Raw genomic sequence first — 15513 nt, 5'->3', positions numbered from 1 at the left:
TGTATTCTTACCACATGTACGTCATATCCAAAAATTTCATTACTTCATACAGCATGTCCCACCCACTTTTTCTTACCATTCAATACACAATGAATTGTCAAACTAATAGAGCAAGCTTATCTGCGAAAACATCTAAACCTCCCAAGCACTTCCTAATTCATTTCACAAATATACGTGGTCTCAATTCTAATCTCAACGATGTCCATTTCCACTTGCAGTCTGCCAAACCCCATGTACTTTTTCTGACAGAATTTCAGTTATCGGTTGATTCAACTACTGCTCATCTCCGATGCCCAAATTATTCGCTGTATGATTCCTTTCGCCTCAAAGGTGGTACTTGTGCATATGTCCGTTCTGATATTCCCTGTCAGAGACTTGGCAATTTGGAATCTCCTCTCTTTGATCTTCTCTGGCTTCAAATCTCTCTACCTCATTGTGTCAAATTCATCTGTTGTCTCTACCGTTCTCCCAACTCCACTAATCACTTGGAGCTCTTTGACTTCCTCTCTTTGCAACTTGACTTTCTCCAGTCCAACTTTCCTAACAGTGAGGTAATTTTCCTTGGTGATTTTAATGTTCACAACTCCAGCTGGCTTCCATTTTCTAGTCACACCGACCCAGCAGATCGAGATGCTGAGGCTTTTGCAATTACTAATGACCTAGCACATATTGTTCATTTACCTACAAGACTACCGGACAATCCTATTCATACAGCCAATACGTTTGATCTATTTCTGACAAACAACCCTTCTAAGTACACGGTCGAAGTGAGAGCTCCTTTAGGCACTTCAGATCACAACTTGGTGATTGTCTCTTCTCCAATGGAACCTTTATCTCATGGCTATTCCCAACCTCGTGTTGTTTGGCATTACAAGAATGCAAAATGGGATGACCTGCGAGACTTCTTTTCTTCTTTTTCTTGGTCGGATTACTGTTTCAAAACTTCTGATGTCAACATTTGCTCAGATCGTGTCAGTGAAATTATTCTTGCAGGAATGGAAACCTTTATCCCACACTCCATTTTAAAACCTCGTCCTTTATCTAAACCTTGGTTTTCCAATAAATGTGCTAAGGCTGTCCAAGAGAAGAATGTTCCATATCGTAATTGGCTTGTTTCTAATTCTTCAGTGTCATTTTCTGCCTACACCAAAGCTCGCAAAAATTGTAAAGCAATTATTAATCAGTCCAAACTAGAGTTTGAACAGGCTAAGAGTAGAAAACTTGCTTCTTGCCCTAATGGTAGCCAAGAATTCTGGTCTCTTGCCAAAGCTATTGGCCGCAACGTTTGCCCATCTCTGCTCCCACCTCTGTCCAAACCAGATGGTTCTGTTGTCACTTCAGCCAAGGATAAAGCTGACCTGCTAGCATCCCATTTTTCTTCCAGCTCATGTATTAATGATCTTGGTAAAACACCTCCCACCATTCCCGACACACTCCATTCAATGCCTCCTGTGGTCTTCTGTCAAAAGGATATCAGAAGGATTTTGATGAATCTTGATGCTAAGAAAGCTCCAGGTTCTGATGGTATTTCTCCACTTGTTCTCAAAACCTGTGCTCCTGAACTTACTCCTATTCTTTGCCGCCTTTTTTCACTTTCTTATTCTAAAGGTGTTTTTCCTTCTGCTTGGAAATTTGCTCATATCCAGCCAGTTCCTAAAAAGGGTGCCAAATCCCTCCCATCCAATTATCGTCCAATTGCAATTATTTCTACTCTTTCTAAAGTAATGGAGAAATCAATTAACTGCCAACTCTTAAACTACCTAGAAACCTTCCGTCTGATCAACGATCGCCAGTATGGATTCCGTCAGTGTCGATCCACTGGCGATATTCTGGCTTATGTTACCCACTCATGGACTAATTCAATGGAAAGGTTCGGTGAAACACAAGTAGTTCCTCTTGACATCTCAAAGGCTTTTGATCGTGTTTGGCATAAAGGTCTTCTAAATAAGCTTCCATCTTATGGTTTGCCAACTGTTTTTAGTAATTGGTTATCCAGTTTTCTCTCTGAGCGCTCACTGAGGGTGATGGTAGATGGCTCTCTGTCTTCTAACTTCTCCACTAATGCCGGTGTCCCCCAAGGTTCAGTTCTTTCCCCACTCTTTTCCTCTTGTATATTAATGACCTTCTTCCATTGACTGGAAATCCTATCCATAGTTTTGCCGATGATAGCACATTGCATTCCACTTTCCATTTTGAGAAACCTTGTCCTGCTCAATCAGCTTCAACTTCTCGAAAATCTGCTACCAATTCCTTAAATGCCGATCTTCAGGTAATTCTCCAGTGGGGCAAAGACAACTTAGTTGATTTCAACCCTTCTAAAACTCAGTCTTGTCTTATATCTCGCAAAAAGGATTCTTCTGCTCCTATGCTTATCTTTAGTGACACTCCGATTTCTAGGCAAAATGATATATCTCTTTTGGGGATTACCCTGACTTCTAATCTCTCTTGGGACAAGCACATTACAAATATTACTTCCTCTGCATTTAAAAAACTTGGTTTTCTCTTTCGCTCTCGGCGTTACTTTTCTTCCAAACAGATGCTCACTGTGTATAAATTGCAAATCTGCCCTGCCATGGAATATTGTTCCCCATCTGGGGTGGTGCCCCCAAAACCTGTCTCAGGCTTCTTGATTCCATTCAGAAGAGGGCAGTTAGGTTAATTAATGATTCATCTCTAACAGAATCTCTCCACTCGCTTTCTCATAGACGTACTGTTTCTGCTGCATGCCTCTTCTACAGATACTTCCATGGGCACTGTTCTTCTGAATTGGCTTCTATAATTCCCGCCCTCTCTTTCAAAACAGTCCGAACACATGCTGCCACCAGCCAACATCCATTTACTGTCCAACTTCAAACCCACAGAACCAACTTTTCATCTTCCTCATTTATTAATTCAACTGCCGTTTTCTGGAACAACCTTCCTTCATACGTATTTCCTGAAAATTACAATCTACAGAAGTTCAAGTCCAATGTCAACAAATATCTTCTTTCGTCTTCTCAACCTCCAACCCAAGCACGGTACCAAGTACTATAGGTTCTAATACCTCTCGTGTTTGGGGTTCACATAAAAAAAAATAAAATAAAATAAACAATCTGTGCAAGGTCATTAGTAATTGCCAAAGCCTCAGCATCTTGACCAGCTGGGTCCATGTGACTAGAAAACAAAAGCCAGCTGGAGTTGTAAACATTAAAATCCAAAAGGAAAATTACCTCATTCTTAGGAAAGTTGGACTGGAGAAATTCAAGTTTCGAACAAAGGAAGTCAAAGAGTTCCCACTGATCAGTGTAATTGGGAGAAATGGTAGATGAATTTGACAGATTGGAATACAGAGATTTTAAACCAGAAAAGATTGAAAAGAGTAGATTTCAAATTACTAGGTCTCTGACAAAGAATACCAGAGCGGACACATGCACAAATACCACCAATACCACCTTTGAAGCAGAAGAAAGAGTACAGTGATAAATTAAGACAAACTGAGATGAACCGTGGTTGAATGAAAATGAACTGGTGACTGGGATTCTGTCAATAAAAGTACAGTCAGTGACAGACTAAGTGGAAATGGACATCACTGAGATTGGAACTGAGACTACGTATAGTTATGAAAACTGAATGGGAAAGTTTAGATCTTTGCGCCGATATGTTTATTCTATTAGTTTCACTATTCTTGGACTATCTGATGGTAAGAAAAGGTGAGCAGGACAAGTATGAAATAATATTTTTAGACAGGGTACACACACAGCATACAGCAAGTCCACATGCTCATCTTTTCAGATCCTGTGACACTAATGACAGTACGCTACCACAACAGGATCTACAAAAGTTGAGCAGATGGGTTGAGAGGTGGCAACTGAAGTTAAACATTGACAAATGTTAAACTACTGCATATGGGTAGCAGTAACCCAAGAGTAACATATCAACTGTGTCGTACTACACTCAGGGTGGTAGAAAATGAAAAGGACCTAGGGATAATTGTGCAGTCAGATATGAAGTTTTCTGAGCAGTGCAGACAGTCTGCAAGAGTAACTTGTCAATGACATACAGGAATTTTCTAGCAGGGATGAGGAAGTGATAATCCCCTTGTATCAAGCCATGGTTAGGCCACACCTAGAATACTGTATACAGGTCTGGAGGCCTCATTTTAGGAAGGATGTAGAACTGCTGGAACGAGTACAGAGAAGGGCAACGAGATTGGTGAATGGAACAAAGGGTTGCTCTTATTAAGAAAGGCTTAAGTTCTGAAAATTGTAGTAGTGATTGGAGACCAGGCACCTGTGAGATGAGCTGATTGAGGTGTATAAGACCTCGAATGGTTTGGGCAAGCTCAATGCTGATGGGATTCTTCCTCTTGGCCAGATTAATTGCCTGATTGGACATAAATTCAAATTGAGAAGAGACAGTTGTAGAATATATGTGCAGGAAATTGCCTTTAGCCAGCGGGTGCTGATTGCTGGAACAAACTTCCATCTGTCATTGCGGAAGTTGAGAGATTAAATTCATTCAAGACAAAACTAGACAAACATTCGGAGTGAATGGATGGGTGAAATGGGAAGTGCCTTTTGTTTTGTTTTTTTTTTTTTTGGCCGATGCTGAAAGCCTCCTTTCCTTCATCATATGCCTCTACTAATGCTAATTACATAACATGACAGTGCCAATGCATGCCCCCACCCCATATACTCAGAAATACTCTAAAACTCCTAGTCACTTTCATGCAGAGTAGAGGCAGTGAGATTATCCAATAGCTTCCTAGAAAGTTACCAATAAGTTCAGTCCAGCAGACTATCTAATGGCCGGCCTGCAAATACCATTTTAGAGCTGTACCTTCAAAATAAAAGAAAGATTGGATCTCATCGTGATGCCCATCATAACCTCAAAAGCCATCAATCCTAACGCATGATGGAAAATATGGTGGGGTTGCCTAAGCGTTGCTCTGGAGACTAAACATGGGTTCCACCACTTTAAGCCTGCAATAAGCAAAGTGGTGGTATTACACCAGCTGATGAGAGTTATCTACCACCTTGTATTGCCTAGTAACACAGAAGGGCAGCATTCTTCTGTGTGGTGTGGATGCCACACCTTGACCCCAGATTAGCTTGGTTTGCACCGGGATGGTCACCTCCAGTTATACTAGGAGGTGACCATATTTCAGGACTTGCACATGAGGGTTATACCTAGAGTTATTAAGAGTCCCACCACCATGAAGGTGCAAGCAGAGGATTTGGGTGCAACTGGACTTCACAGAAATTATGGTCCACTTGACTTAAGTTTTACCTTAATATCAGTTCCATCAGCATTTTCAATTATCAGGTAGCAAGCCCAGCTTGTCATACCTGAGAGAATTTCTATGATAGTCATAATTAAATGATTAATAAATGAGACATTACAATTATTTATTTAAGAATTAAATAAAAATTTAAATAAGAATTTATTTAAGCTATCAACTTCCACAAAGACAGATGGAAGTTTGTTCCAGCAATTAACCATCTGCTGGCTAAAGGCAAATGTCCATACGTCTATTCTACAACTCCTCAATTTGAATTTATGCCCCCTTAGGTTCGTAATCTGAGCAAGTGGCAGAATCCCATCACAATTCAGCGTGCTCAACCCATTCAAGGCCTTATACACCTCAATCAGATCACTTCGCAGGTGCCTAGTCTCCAGCCGCTGCAATTTGCAGAATTTAAGCCTCTCTTGGTAAGAGGATCCCTTCATTCCCTTCTCCAATCTTGTTGCACGTCTCTGTACATGCTCAAGCAAATCTATATCCTTCCTAAAATGAGGCCTCCAGACCTGTACGCAGTACTCAAGGTGTGGCCTGACCATTGCCTTATACAAAGTAATAATTACCTCCTTTTCCCTGCTAGCAAAATTCCTGTATAACATTGAAAAAACCCCATGACCTGTTCTTGCAGACTGTCTGCATTGCTCTGAAAACTTCATATCTGACTGCACAATTACTCAGAGGTCTTTTTCATTTTCTACCGCCCTAAGTGTAGTACCACACAGTTGGTACATTCCTGTGGGGTCACTTCTACCCATATCCAGTACTTTGTGTTTGTCAATGTTAAACTTCAATTTCCACTTCTTAGCCCATCTGCCCAAATTTTCTAGATCCTGTTGCAGTAACACACTGCAATTACTCTTATTAACAACCCTGCTAACCTTTGTATCATCTGCAAACTTCGACACTAAGCCTGATATACCTTCATCGATATCATTGATAAATATACAAAACAGTGGGCTCAACACCGAACCCTGTGGAACTCCACTAATAACATTAATCCAAGAAGAGCAGCGCCCATTGATTACTACCCTCTGTCTTCTCCCACTCAACCACCCTTTTATCCATTGTAGCAACTTATCCTTAATACCATTCTGCTCCAATTTGTATTGTAGTCTTTCATGCGCAACAGTGTCAAAAGCTTTCCTGAAATCCAAGTATATGATATAAAATTATTTTTTGCATCCAGTTCCTTTGTAACACATTATAGTATCCAATCAAATTTGTGAGACAAGACTTTCCCTTAACAAACCCATTCTATGTCTGAATTATTGCTGCAGTCTTGTCTAGATGATCCTGCAATGCATCTTTAACCAGTGACTCCATTATTTTACCCGGAACAGAAGTTAAACTAACTGGTCTGTAATTACTCGTGTCACCCTTCGATACCTCTTTGTGAATTGGGGATACATTTCCACATCTCCAGTACATGGGGACCTCACCTGAGTCCAAAAATGCTCTCTTAATTATGACTATGGGTTTGCTTAGTTCCTTTGCTGCCTCCTTTAATATAACTGGATAGATCCCATCCACCCCAGGTGCCTTTCTTATATTTAACTTCTACAATTTCTCCTCCACTATGCTCTCAATTATTACAAAATCATTAAGCATCCTGCTACAATTTGATAACCTTCTGGCATTTTCCTTCCTTAATAACTCCTCACATGTGAATGTAGATGCAAAATACTCATACAGTTTGTTTGCTATCTAAGCAGGATCACCAACAGTCAAACTATCGATATCAAGTGCACCAATGTGATTCATCCCCTTCCTTTTAGAGTTTATATAAGTAAAGAAATCCTTGCTGTTTTTCTTAGCATCCTTTGCCAAAGACTTCTCGTAATCTGCCTACACTTGCCTAATCTCCTTTGTGACTTGATTACAGACTAGCTTATATCTGCCATAGGCTTCTGTGTCGCCTGATAATTTATATGCATCCCATGCATTTTTATTCTCTGCCACAAGTCTCATTAGTTCATTTGACAACCATTTAGGCCTAAACCTTCAACAATATTTCTTAATAGGTGTGAAATGTCTAGTAGCTTCCAAGATTAATTGCTTGAATGTTTCCCACTTAGGATTTGCTGTTGGTAACATCATCAGATGAACTAATGAGGCACATGGCAGAGAAGAAAAATGCATGTGATGCATATAAATTATCAGGTGACACAGAAGCCTATGGTAGATATAAGCTGGTCTGTAATCAAATCACAAAGGAGGTTAGGCAGGTGAGTTAGATTACGAGAAATCTTTGGCAAAGAATGCAAAGAAAAACAGCAAAGACTTCTTTACTTATGTAAACTCTATAATGATGGTGATGAATCAGATTGGTCCCCTTGATATCGATGGTTTGACTGTTGATGATCTGCTCAGGCAGCTGACAAACTGAATGAGTACTTGCATCTACATTCACATATGAGGAGTTATTCAGGGAGGAGAATGCCAGAAGTTTATCAAACTCTGGTAGAGAGCTAAATGATTTTGTAATAACTGAGAGCAAAGTGAAGGAGAAATTGTTGAAGTTAAACTTAAGGAAGGCACCTGAGGTGGATGGGATCTATCCAGTTATATAAAAGGTGGCAATAAAGGATGTAAGCAAGCACTTAGCCATAATTATGAGAGCTTACTTGGACTCAGGGGAGGTCGCCATAGATTGGAGATGTGAAAATGTGACCCCAATTCACAAAGGAGTATCACAGGTGACAATTACAGACCTGTTAGTTTAACTTCTGTCCCAGGGAAATTAATGAAGGCACTAGTTAAAGAAATATTGCAGGATCATCTAGACAAGACTCCAGTTATAGTTCAGACACAGCATGGATTTGTTGTTAATGGTAAGTCTTGTCTGACCAATTTCATTAGATTCTTTTATGTGGTCACAATGGAACTGGATGCAAAAAATAATTTTGATATCATATGCTTGGATGTTAGGAATGCTTTTGATACTGTTGCACATGGAAGACTACTGTAAAAATTGGAGCAGTATATCATTAAGGAATGGTTGAGTGGGAGAAGACAGAGAGTGGTAATCAATGGACACTGCACTTAGTGGAGTCCCCCATGGTTCGTTGTTGGGTTTATTGTTGTTTTCTGCATTTATTAATGATATTTATGATGAAAGTATATCAGGCTTAATATCCAAGTTTGCAGATGATACAAAGGTTGGCAGGGTTGTTAATGACACTAATGACAGTACACTTCTGCAACAGGATCTAGAAAAGTTGAGCAGATGGGTTGAGAGGTGGCAACTGAAGTTTAACATTGATAGATGTAAAGTACTGCATATGTGTAGCAGTAACCCCAGAGTAACGTATCAACTGTGTCATACTACACTAAGTAGAGAATAAAAAAGAGCTGGGGGTAATTGTGCAGTCAGATATGAAGTTTTCTGAGCAGTGCAGACAGTCTGCAAGAGTATCACATTGTGTCTTGTCAATGATATACAGGAATTTTTCTAGCAGGGATAAGGAGGTAATTATCCCCTTGTATAAGGCCATGGTTAGGCCACACCTTGAACACTGCATACAGGTCTGGAGCTCTCATTTTAGGAAAAATGTAGAACTGCTGGAACGAATACAGAGAAGGGCAACGAGATTGGTGAATGGAACAAAGTGTTGCTCTTATGAAGAAAGGCTTAAGTTCTGCAAATTTTAGTGTTTGGAGGCCAGGCACCTGTGGTGAGCTGACTGAGGTGTATAAGGCCTTGGATGGGTTGAGCAAGCTCAATGCTGATGGGATTCTTCCTCTTGGCCAGATAACCGCCTGATTGGACATAAATTCAAATTGAGAAAAGACAGTTGTAGAATATATGTGCAGAAAATTGCCTTTAGCCAACGGGTGCTGATTGCTGGAACAAACTTTCATCTGCCATTGTGGAAGTTGACAGATTAAATAAATTCAAGACAAAAATAGACAAACATTCAAAGTGAATGGATTGATGAAATGGGAAGTGTGTGTGTTTCTTTTTTTTTTTTTTTGGCTGATGCTGTATACGCTTGCTTTCTTACATTGCATGTCTCTACTAATGCTAATTGTAAACTGAAATGTAACTTCAGACTCGATATAAGAAAATTTACCTTTAATCAAAGAGTAAACTATTGGAAAAAATTACTAGCTGTCTTGTTAATGATCCAGATGTGCCACCTAGCATTTTAAAAGAAATACAATTTCTTACAAAAATATTTTATTTTACAATGCTAGATAACATATCTGTGCCATTTCGTTCTTGTCTAGACACATGTGATCTAAACTAAATATATTTTGGTAGTTGCTATGGAAATTCTCTTACAACCAAGACAAGTACTATAATAGAAACTTAAGTTTAAGAGGAAACCATCATAATCAGACAATCCATACAAAAGCAATAATTACTGCTCAAGTTTTCTGCTACAAAACTAAATTAAAAATCTTTCTATTTCAACTCCACGAACTAAGAATATAATTACTAAATAATATATAATTAATTTTTCAAAAAAAAAATCACTTTCAAAATGACTGAAAATGCATTCATTTAAGCCAACTGGCAAAGCATTCTAACAAAAACAATTCTCCTCCTCAACCCACTAAAAACAAGTACATCAGTTTATTGGTTAGTTTGTTGTTTAGGAGTTTTGGGCATTGAGAACTTCAGTTCCGGAATGCCAGATATTATCTGATACAATATGAATAAATTAATCAACAAATTTAAAAAGAATAACTTACACTGACTTTCCCCTTCTTTTGGTGTCTTCTGGTTCACATAAAAAATTCGAGGCACAACAAGCCTTATGCTATGAAGATCAGAACCAATAAGAGCCCAAATCTGAAACATTCCCTGTTTTCCTATTTCAGCAATCTAAATAGAGTATATCACAATTTAATAAATTTATTTGTTTTTAAGTGACATAGAAAATAGCTAATTCATTACAAATAAATATAAAAGAAAAAGGTACAAATAATTTCTTAGTTCAAATTATATGAATATAAAGTATGTTCAAAGAGTTCATAATGAGTTGAACATAAGCTTTAGATTATTTTTCATCTCAATATATTACCTGTAGCACAGCAATTCTCACAATTATTTCAAAAATGGCATCCAATTTTTGCCAACACATACAGATTTTTTGAAAAACATGCAAATCCCTGAAATCAAACCACACTTTAATGTGCTTTAAAAACTACCAGTTATAGGTTTCACTTTGAAAACAACACTTATAGATACCACTTTCAAAATTAGCAGTTGTAAAACTGATCTCACTTTGGAAATCATCAGTCACTTTTAGTATTAGTAGTGACAAATGACAAAACAGCATCAACCAAAAAACAAAAAATTGATAATTCTGCCTAACAGTTTAATTCTTCCTTTAAATTTATTCAAACTACCCACTTCCAAAATATATGGAAGTTAATTCCAAAAATTAATTACTCACTGGCTGAAAGCAAATTTTCACACATCTATACTAGAGGCATTGTTTTTCAATTTAAGTTTATGAGCCCTAATGTATGTTTTCTGAGAAAGAGTAAGGATGCTATCAGAAATTAGTTTACTCAATCCATTTAAATCCTTAAACAATTCAATCAGATCTCCTTGCAGGTGTCTAATTTCTAAGCACTGCAACTTGCAGAACCTGAAGTCTGTCATTTTAAGAGCACCACTTTTTTTGTCTTTGACTAATCTTGTTCTTCTCCATACTCATTCCAAGAGATCCACATCTTTCTTAAAATGTAGCTTCCAAACTTATAGATGCAGCCTAACTATTGCATTATACAAGAGGATAAATCACCTCCTTGTCACTGCTAAATAAATTCCTCTATATCACTGACAGAACACTGTGAGCTGTCCTAGAAACCTGTCTACATTGTTAAGAGACTTCGGGTTGGACAGCACAGTTAACCCTAGATTTCTTTCATTCTCCACCATCTTGACTATTGTACCACCCAATCAGTATGTTATTCTGGATTACTGCTGCCCATATGCAGTACTGTGCATTTACCAATGTTAAACCTCAACTGCACTTCTCAGCTCATCACCGTAATTTCTTTAGGTTTCGTTGCAGTTATTCACCTTGATTTTGTCATTAACCTCTCTGCCAACCTTTGTTATCATCTGCAAACTTAAATAATAAACATGATATGCCATCATCAGTAACACTCGCTAGCTATTTTGACAGCATCACTCATGAGCTGGATTTAGGGAATAATTTCAACATTGTTTATTTGGATTTCTGCAAAGCATTTGACTCAGTCCCACATGGGCGATTACTTTATAAGCTGGAACAGGTTGGAATCACATGGAAAATCCTTAGATGGATAGCTGGATGGCTTCAGGGAAGAAGGCAGAGGGTTGTGATAAATGGTTATTCTTCAATTCTGAGGAATAACCATTCCTCAGATTGGTTTAATGTAAGAAGTGGTGTTCTCCAAGGATCAGTATTAAGACCACTGTTGTTCTTGATTTTCTTAAATGACATCGATGAAGGGATAGAGGGCGTGATGTCTAAATTTGCAGATGATGTAAAGATTGGTAGAGTACTGTAGTTAATAATTGCCAACAAGCAGAGCTTCTTCAAAGTGACCTAGATGGACTTCAGGGATGGTTAGAAATGTGCCAGCTGAGCTTTAATCCCACACTTGGGAACAGTAACTCCAAAATAACTTATACACCTGATGGAGTTGAACTAAAGTCAGTAGTGGAAGAAAGGGACTTGGGATTTACGATACAGTCAGACATGAAGTTCTCCGAGCATTGTAGACAGTTTGCAAGGAAGACCCACGGTGTCCTATCAATGATTTATCGAACATTTTCTAGCAGAGATAAGGAAGTCATAATCCCACTATATAAGGCTATTGTTAGACCACACTTGGAATACTGTGTTCAAGTGTGGGACTGCAACTAAAAAAGACATTGAGCTTCTTGAAAGGGTCTAAAGATGGGTAACTTGCCTGGTGAGATTGGCAAAAGGGGATCCATATGAGGAAAGACTTGAAATATGTGGGTTGCACAACTTGGAAACTAGACACCTTAGAGGAGACTTGATTGAGGTATTTAAGTCTCTGAGAGGTAAAAGTAAAATGAATGAGGACAAAATTTTCATGGTTATAAATGATTCTAGAACTACAGGCCATGAATTCAAGTTACGTGGAAAGATTTTAGACTGGATTGCAGGAAGTTATATTTTAGTCAGCAAGGAATAAGAGGCTGTCAGTTTTGGGATATTCAAAGGTCAGCTGGATGGTTACCTATGGGAGGAGGGAAATGCATAGATTGTCTATTTCCTTTTCTTTTATTATTTATTTTATTTAAATTTTTTATTATTATTTTCCCCTTTTCTTTTTTTTTTTTTTTTTTGCCTGTGCAACATAAGCCTTAATCTTCCTTGTACTATATGGCCATTACAAATACTAAACACTGATAAATAAAGAAAACAGTAAAGGGTCCAGCACTGACCCTGAGGGACTCTATTAATGACATTGTTCCAAGAGGGACTGAACCCTGAGGGACTCTATTAATGACATTGTTCCAAGAAGGACTGAACCCTGAGGGACTCTATTAATGACATTGTTCCAAGAGGGACTGAACCCTGAGGGACTCTATTAATGACATTGTTCCCATTTATAAACACCTTCTGTCTTCTACCACTCAACTATAGCTTCATCCACAGCAGTAAATTGCCCCTAATGCCAACTGCACCAATTTGTACAGCAGTCTTTTATGTGGAACAGTGTCAAAAGCTTTGCTGAAATCTCAGTATGTAATGTCAAAATTGCTTTTTGCTTCCAGTTCCTTTGCTAGAGCACCATAGTAACTTATGAGATTGGTCAGACAAGGTCTTCCAATATTATTTCTTTAACAATTGACTGTCATCATTTTCTCTAGAACAGATCAAATTTACATAATTATTCACTTCACCCTCTGAACCCCCATTTTGAATAAGAGAGGTTTGCACATTTCTAATCTATATAAGTGTCCAAGGAGGATGCTCTTATAATTAAGGCCGAAGATGCATACCTCTTTTGTTGCTTCTTTTAATATTACTGAATAGATACCTCCAGCCACATGGGCCTTATTTACTTTTAGCTTCAACAATTTCTCTTCAACTTTCTTTCAGTTATTATAAAATCATTTAGTCCCAGTTATAACTTGATATACTTCTTTTATCTCCATCCCTAAAAACTTCTTTATGTGTGAATGTACATGCAAAATATTTATTCAGTTTGTCAGCAAACTGAACAGCATCATCAATAGTTATGCAATTCATATCTAATGGGTCAATGTGGCTCACTGAATATAGAATACCTTCTAGAATTCTTTGCATTCATAACAAAAGACTTCTCATAATCTGACTTCTCACAATCCCCTTAGTCTGTCTGTTTGGCTAGTTTGTTGTCCAGGGCCACCCTGCATAAGCTGCATATTTCTGTACACAAGTCCATAGCTGTGCTAGCTGAGGGAGTGCCTCAGCTGGTCATGGCCACCTGTTTGTAGGTCTGAGGATTTCTCTCTTTGGGTAGTGAGGAAGGCCATGTACCTTGGTGTTTGCTTTGAGAAGTGGCTGAGCTTTCTGGCTCATGCCAATTTACATCTGGGACAGGGTGAAGCAGATTTATATCAGGCTCCAGCAAGTTAATGGTGTGGATTGGGGCATAAAGGGAGAGCCCTCCACCTCCTTTATGACAACCTATTTGTCCCAATCCTGACTTATGCAGCTGGAACTTGGGGAGGGAGGTTTGAACACTCATGTCTGAAGGATCCTTCTCTCTGCTTAGTGTTTTGCTCTTCTTAGCATCACCATGGCTTCTTAAACAGTTGCCACTGAGGCACTATGTGTCCTAACAGGTAAGATTCCAGTGGACTTGCTGGTGACCAAGGCTTCCTTAAGATATGGAAAATGGGGAAGAGGGCGCTGGGATCGCAGAACAGTACGGATGGTTGACTTTTGGCTGCTGTAAAGAGATAAGTATTTTTTAATTTTTAACGTATTCTCCGTTATTTAACATAGTACATTGTGTTTTACAGAGATATTAAATAGGTTTAGCAGCATTCGTTAGCTTCTTATTTTGAATTTAGCCAGCAATTTTTGGAAGATAAGACTCCCAGTGTTGGCGCCAATATTGTTGAACTAGCCGCCATACTGTAGTCGATAAGAAATAGCTTAACGCATATATATCTCGAACTGACAGTGACAGTATAAAGTAAAACTAATTGCGTAGTACGAAGCACTGTATTAGGAATCTGTTAGCTTATTACAGTATTATCAATTAATCAAAAATATTATTAATCTTATTAAATTTCATTGTTAATTGAATTGTATTTAAACTGAAATCATGACCCAGACTAGAGCTGCGAAGCAAAAATCACAGACTAGCGAGAGTGCTGTGGCTCGGGGGAGAAACGAAGGGGGCGATTCTCCAACGCATCACAGTCTCAAAAAATGTGTGAAATGTGAAATGTTTGCCGACCTTTCTAAAACAGGACATGATCTAGCCAAGGAGGATGACTTCGTGTGTGCTAGGTGTCTGGAGTATCAAGAAATTAGGGGTGTTAACTCAGCATTCTGATGGGCGTCTATGAGAGTTTGAGGTGTAGGATAAATGCCCTCAAAGAAATTAATATGAGGGGCCCATCAGGCTCTCAGCTGCCGAGCTCAATGACAGAGCTCACTCCTGTGCATCAGGCAACACAGACGTAATCTCCAAAGCAGAATGCACTGGTCCCAAAGGAACTGGTTATTGTTAGTGACTCTATTGTCAGAGAGACGGGGAATATACTATGTAAGAATGATAGTTGGAACAGGACCAGGGTATGTCTGCCAGGGGCAAAAATTGATGACGTTGTAGAGCAGATATCATCTTTTCAGGTTACAAAAGGTGATATTGTTGTACACATTGGAACTAATGACATTAAGAGTAAGAGATCTGCAGATTTACTCAACAAGTACAGGTCAATGTTGAAAAAAAAAGTCGCAAATTAGAGTTGAATGTGAAAGTGTCTGCAATTCTGCCCAGACACGATAGGAGGGAGTATATGATGAGAGCCTTGTCAATCAATTCGGCCCTGGAGAGATTGTGCAAGGCTCAAGGGATAGAATTATTTTCAGTCTGGTCTGTGCTTGACAGGAGAGACTGCTTCTACAGGGATGGGATACACTTAAATAGAAAAACTATTTGGTTTTTAGAAGCATTAGCAACTAAGGCCATATTGCTCCGGGAATATGCGGTGGTCATTCCCTGACCTATCCATATCCTCCGTTTTTGGT

General features: G+C 38.7%; 1 protein-coding gene across 1 annotated transcript in view; it reads right to left on the bottom strand.

The window, feature by feature from the left end:
• The window catches only part of PolE1 (DNA polymerase epsilon catalytic subunit 1), a 650197-nt gene that overhangs the window by 241833 nt on the left and 392851 nt on the right, over positions 1-15513 (bottom strand). Inside the window, 1 exon segment of the mRNA XM_090380641.1 lies at positions 9980-10112. Within this exon segment, the coding sequence (XP_090236767.1) occupies positions 9980-10112 (133 nt within the window).

The sequence above is a fragment of the Mastigoproctus giganteus genome, chromosome 9, assembly GCF_048544385.1.
Source record: "Mastigoproctus giganteus isolate SK-2022 chromosome 9, ASM4854438v1, whole genome shotgun sequence".
In the NCBI taxonomy this organism is placed as follows: domain Eukaryota; kingdom Metazoa; phylum Arthropoda; class Arachnida; order Uropygi; family Thelyphonidae; genus Mastigoproctus; species Mastigoproctus giganteus.
The sequence above is the reverse complement of the archived record's forward strand: the minus strand, read 5'-3'. Positions and strand labels throughout refer to the sequence as shown.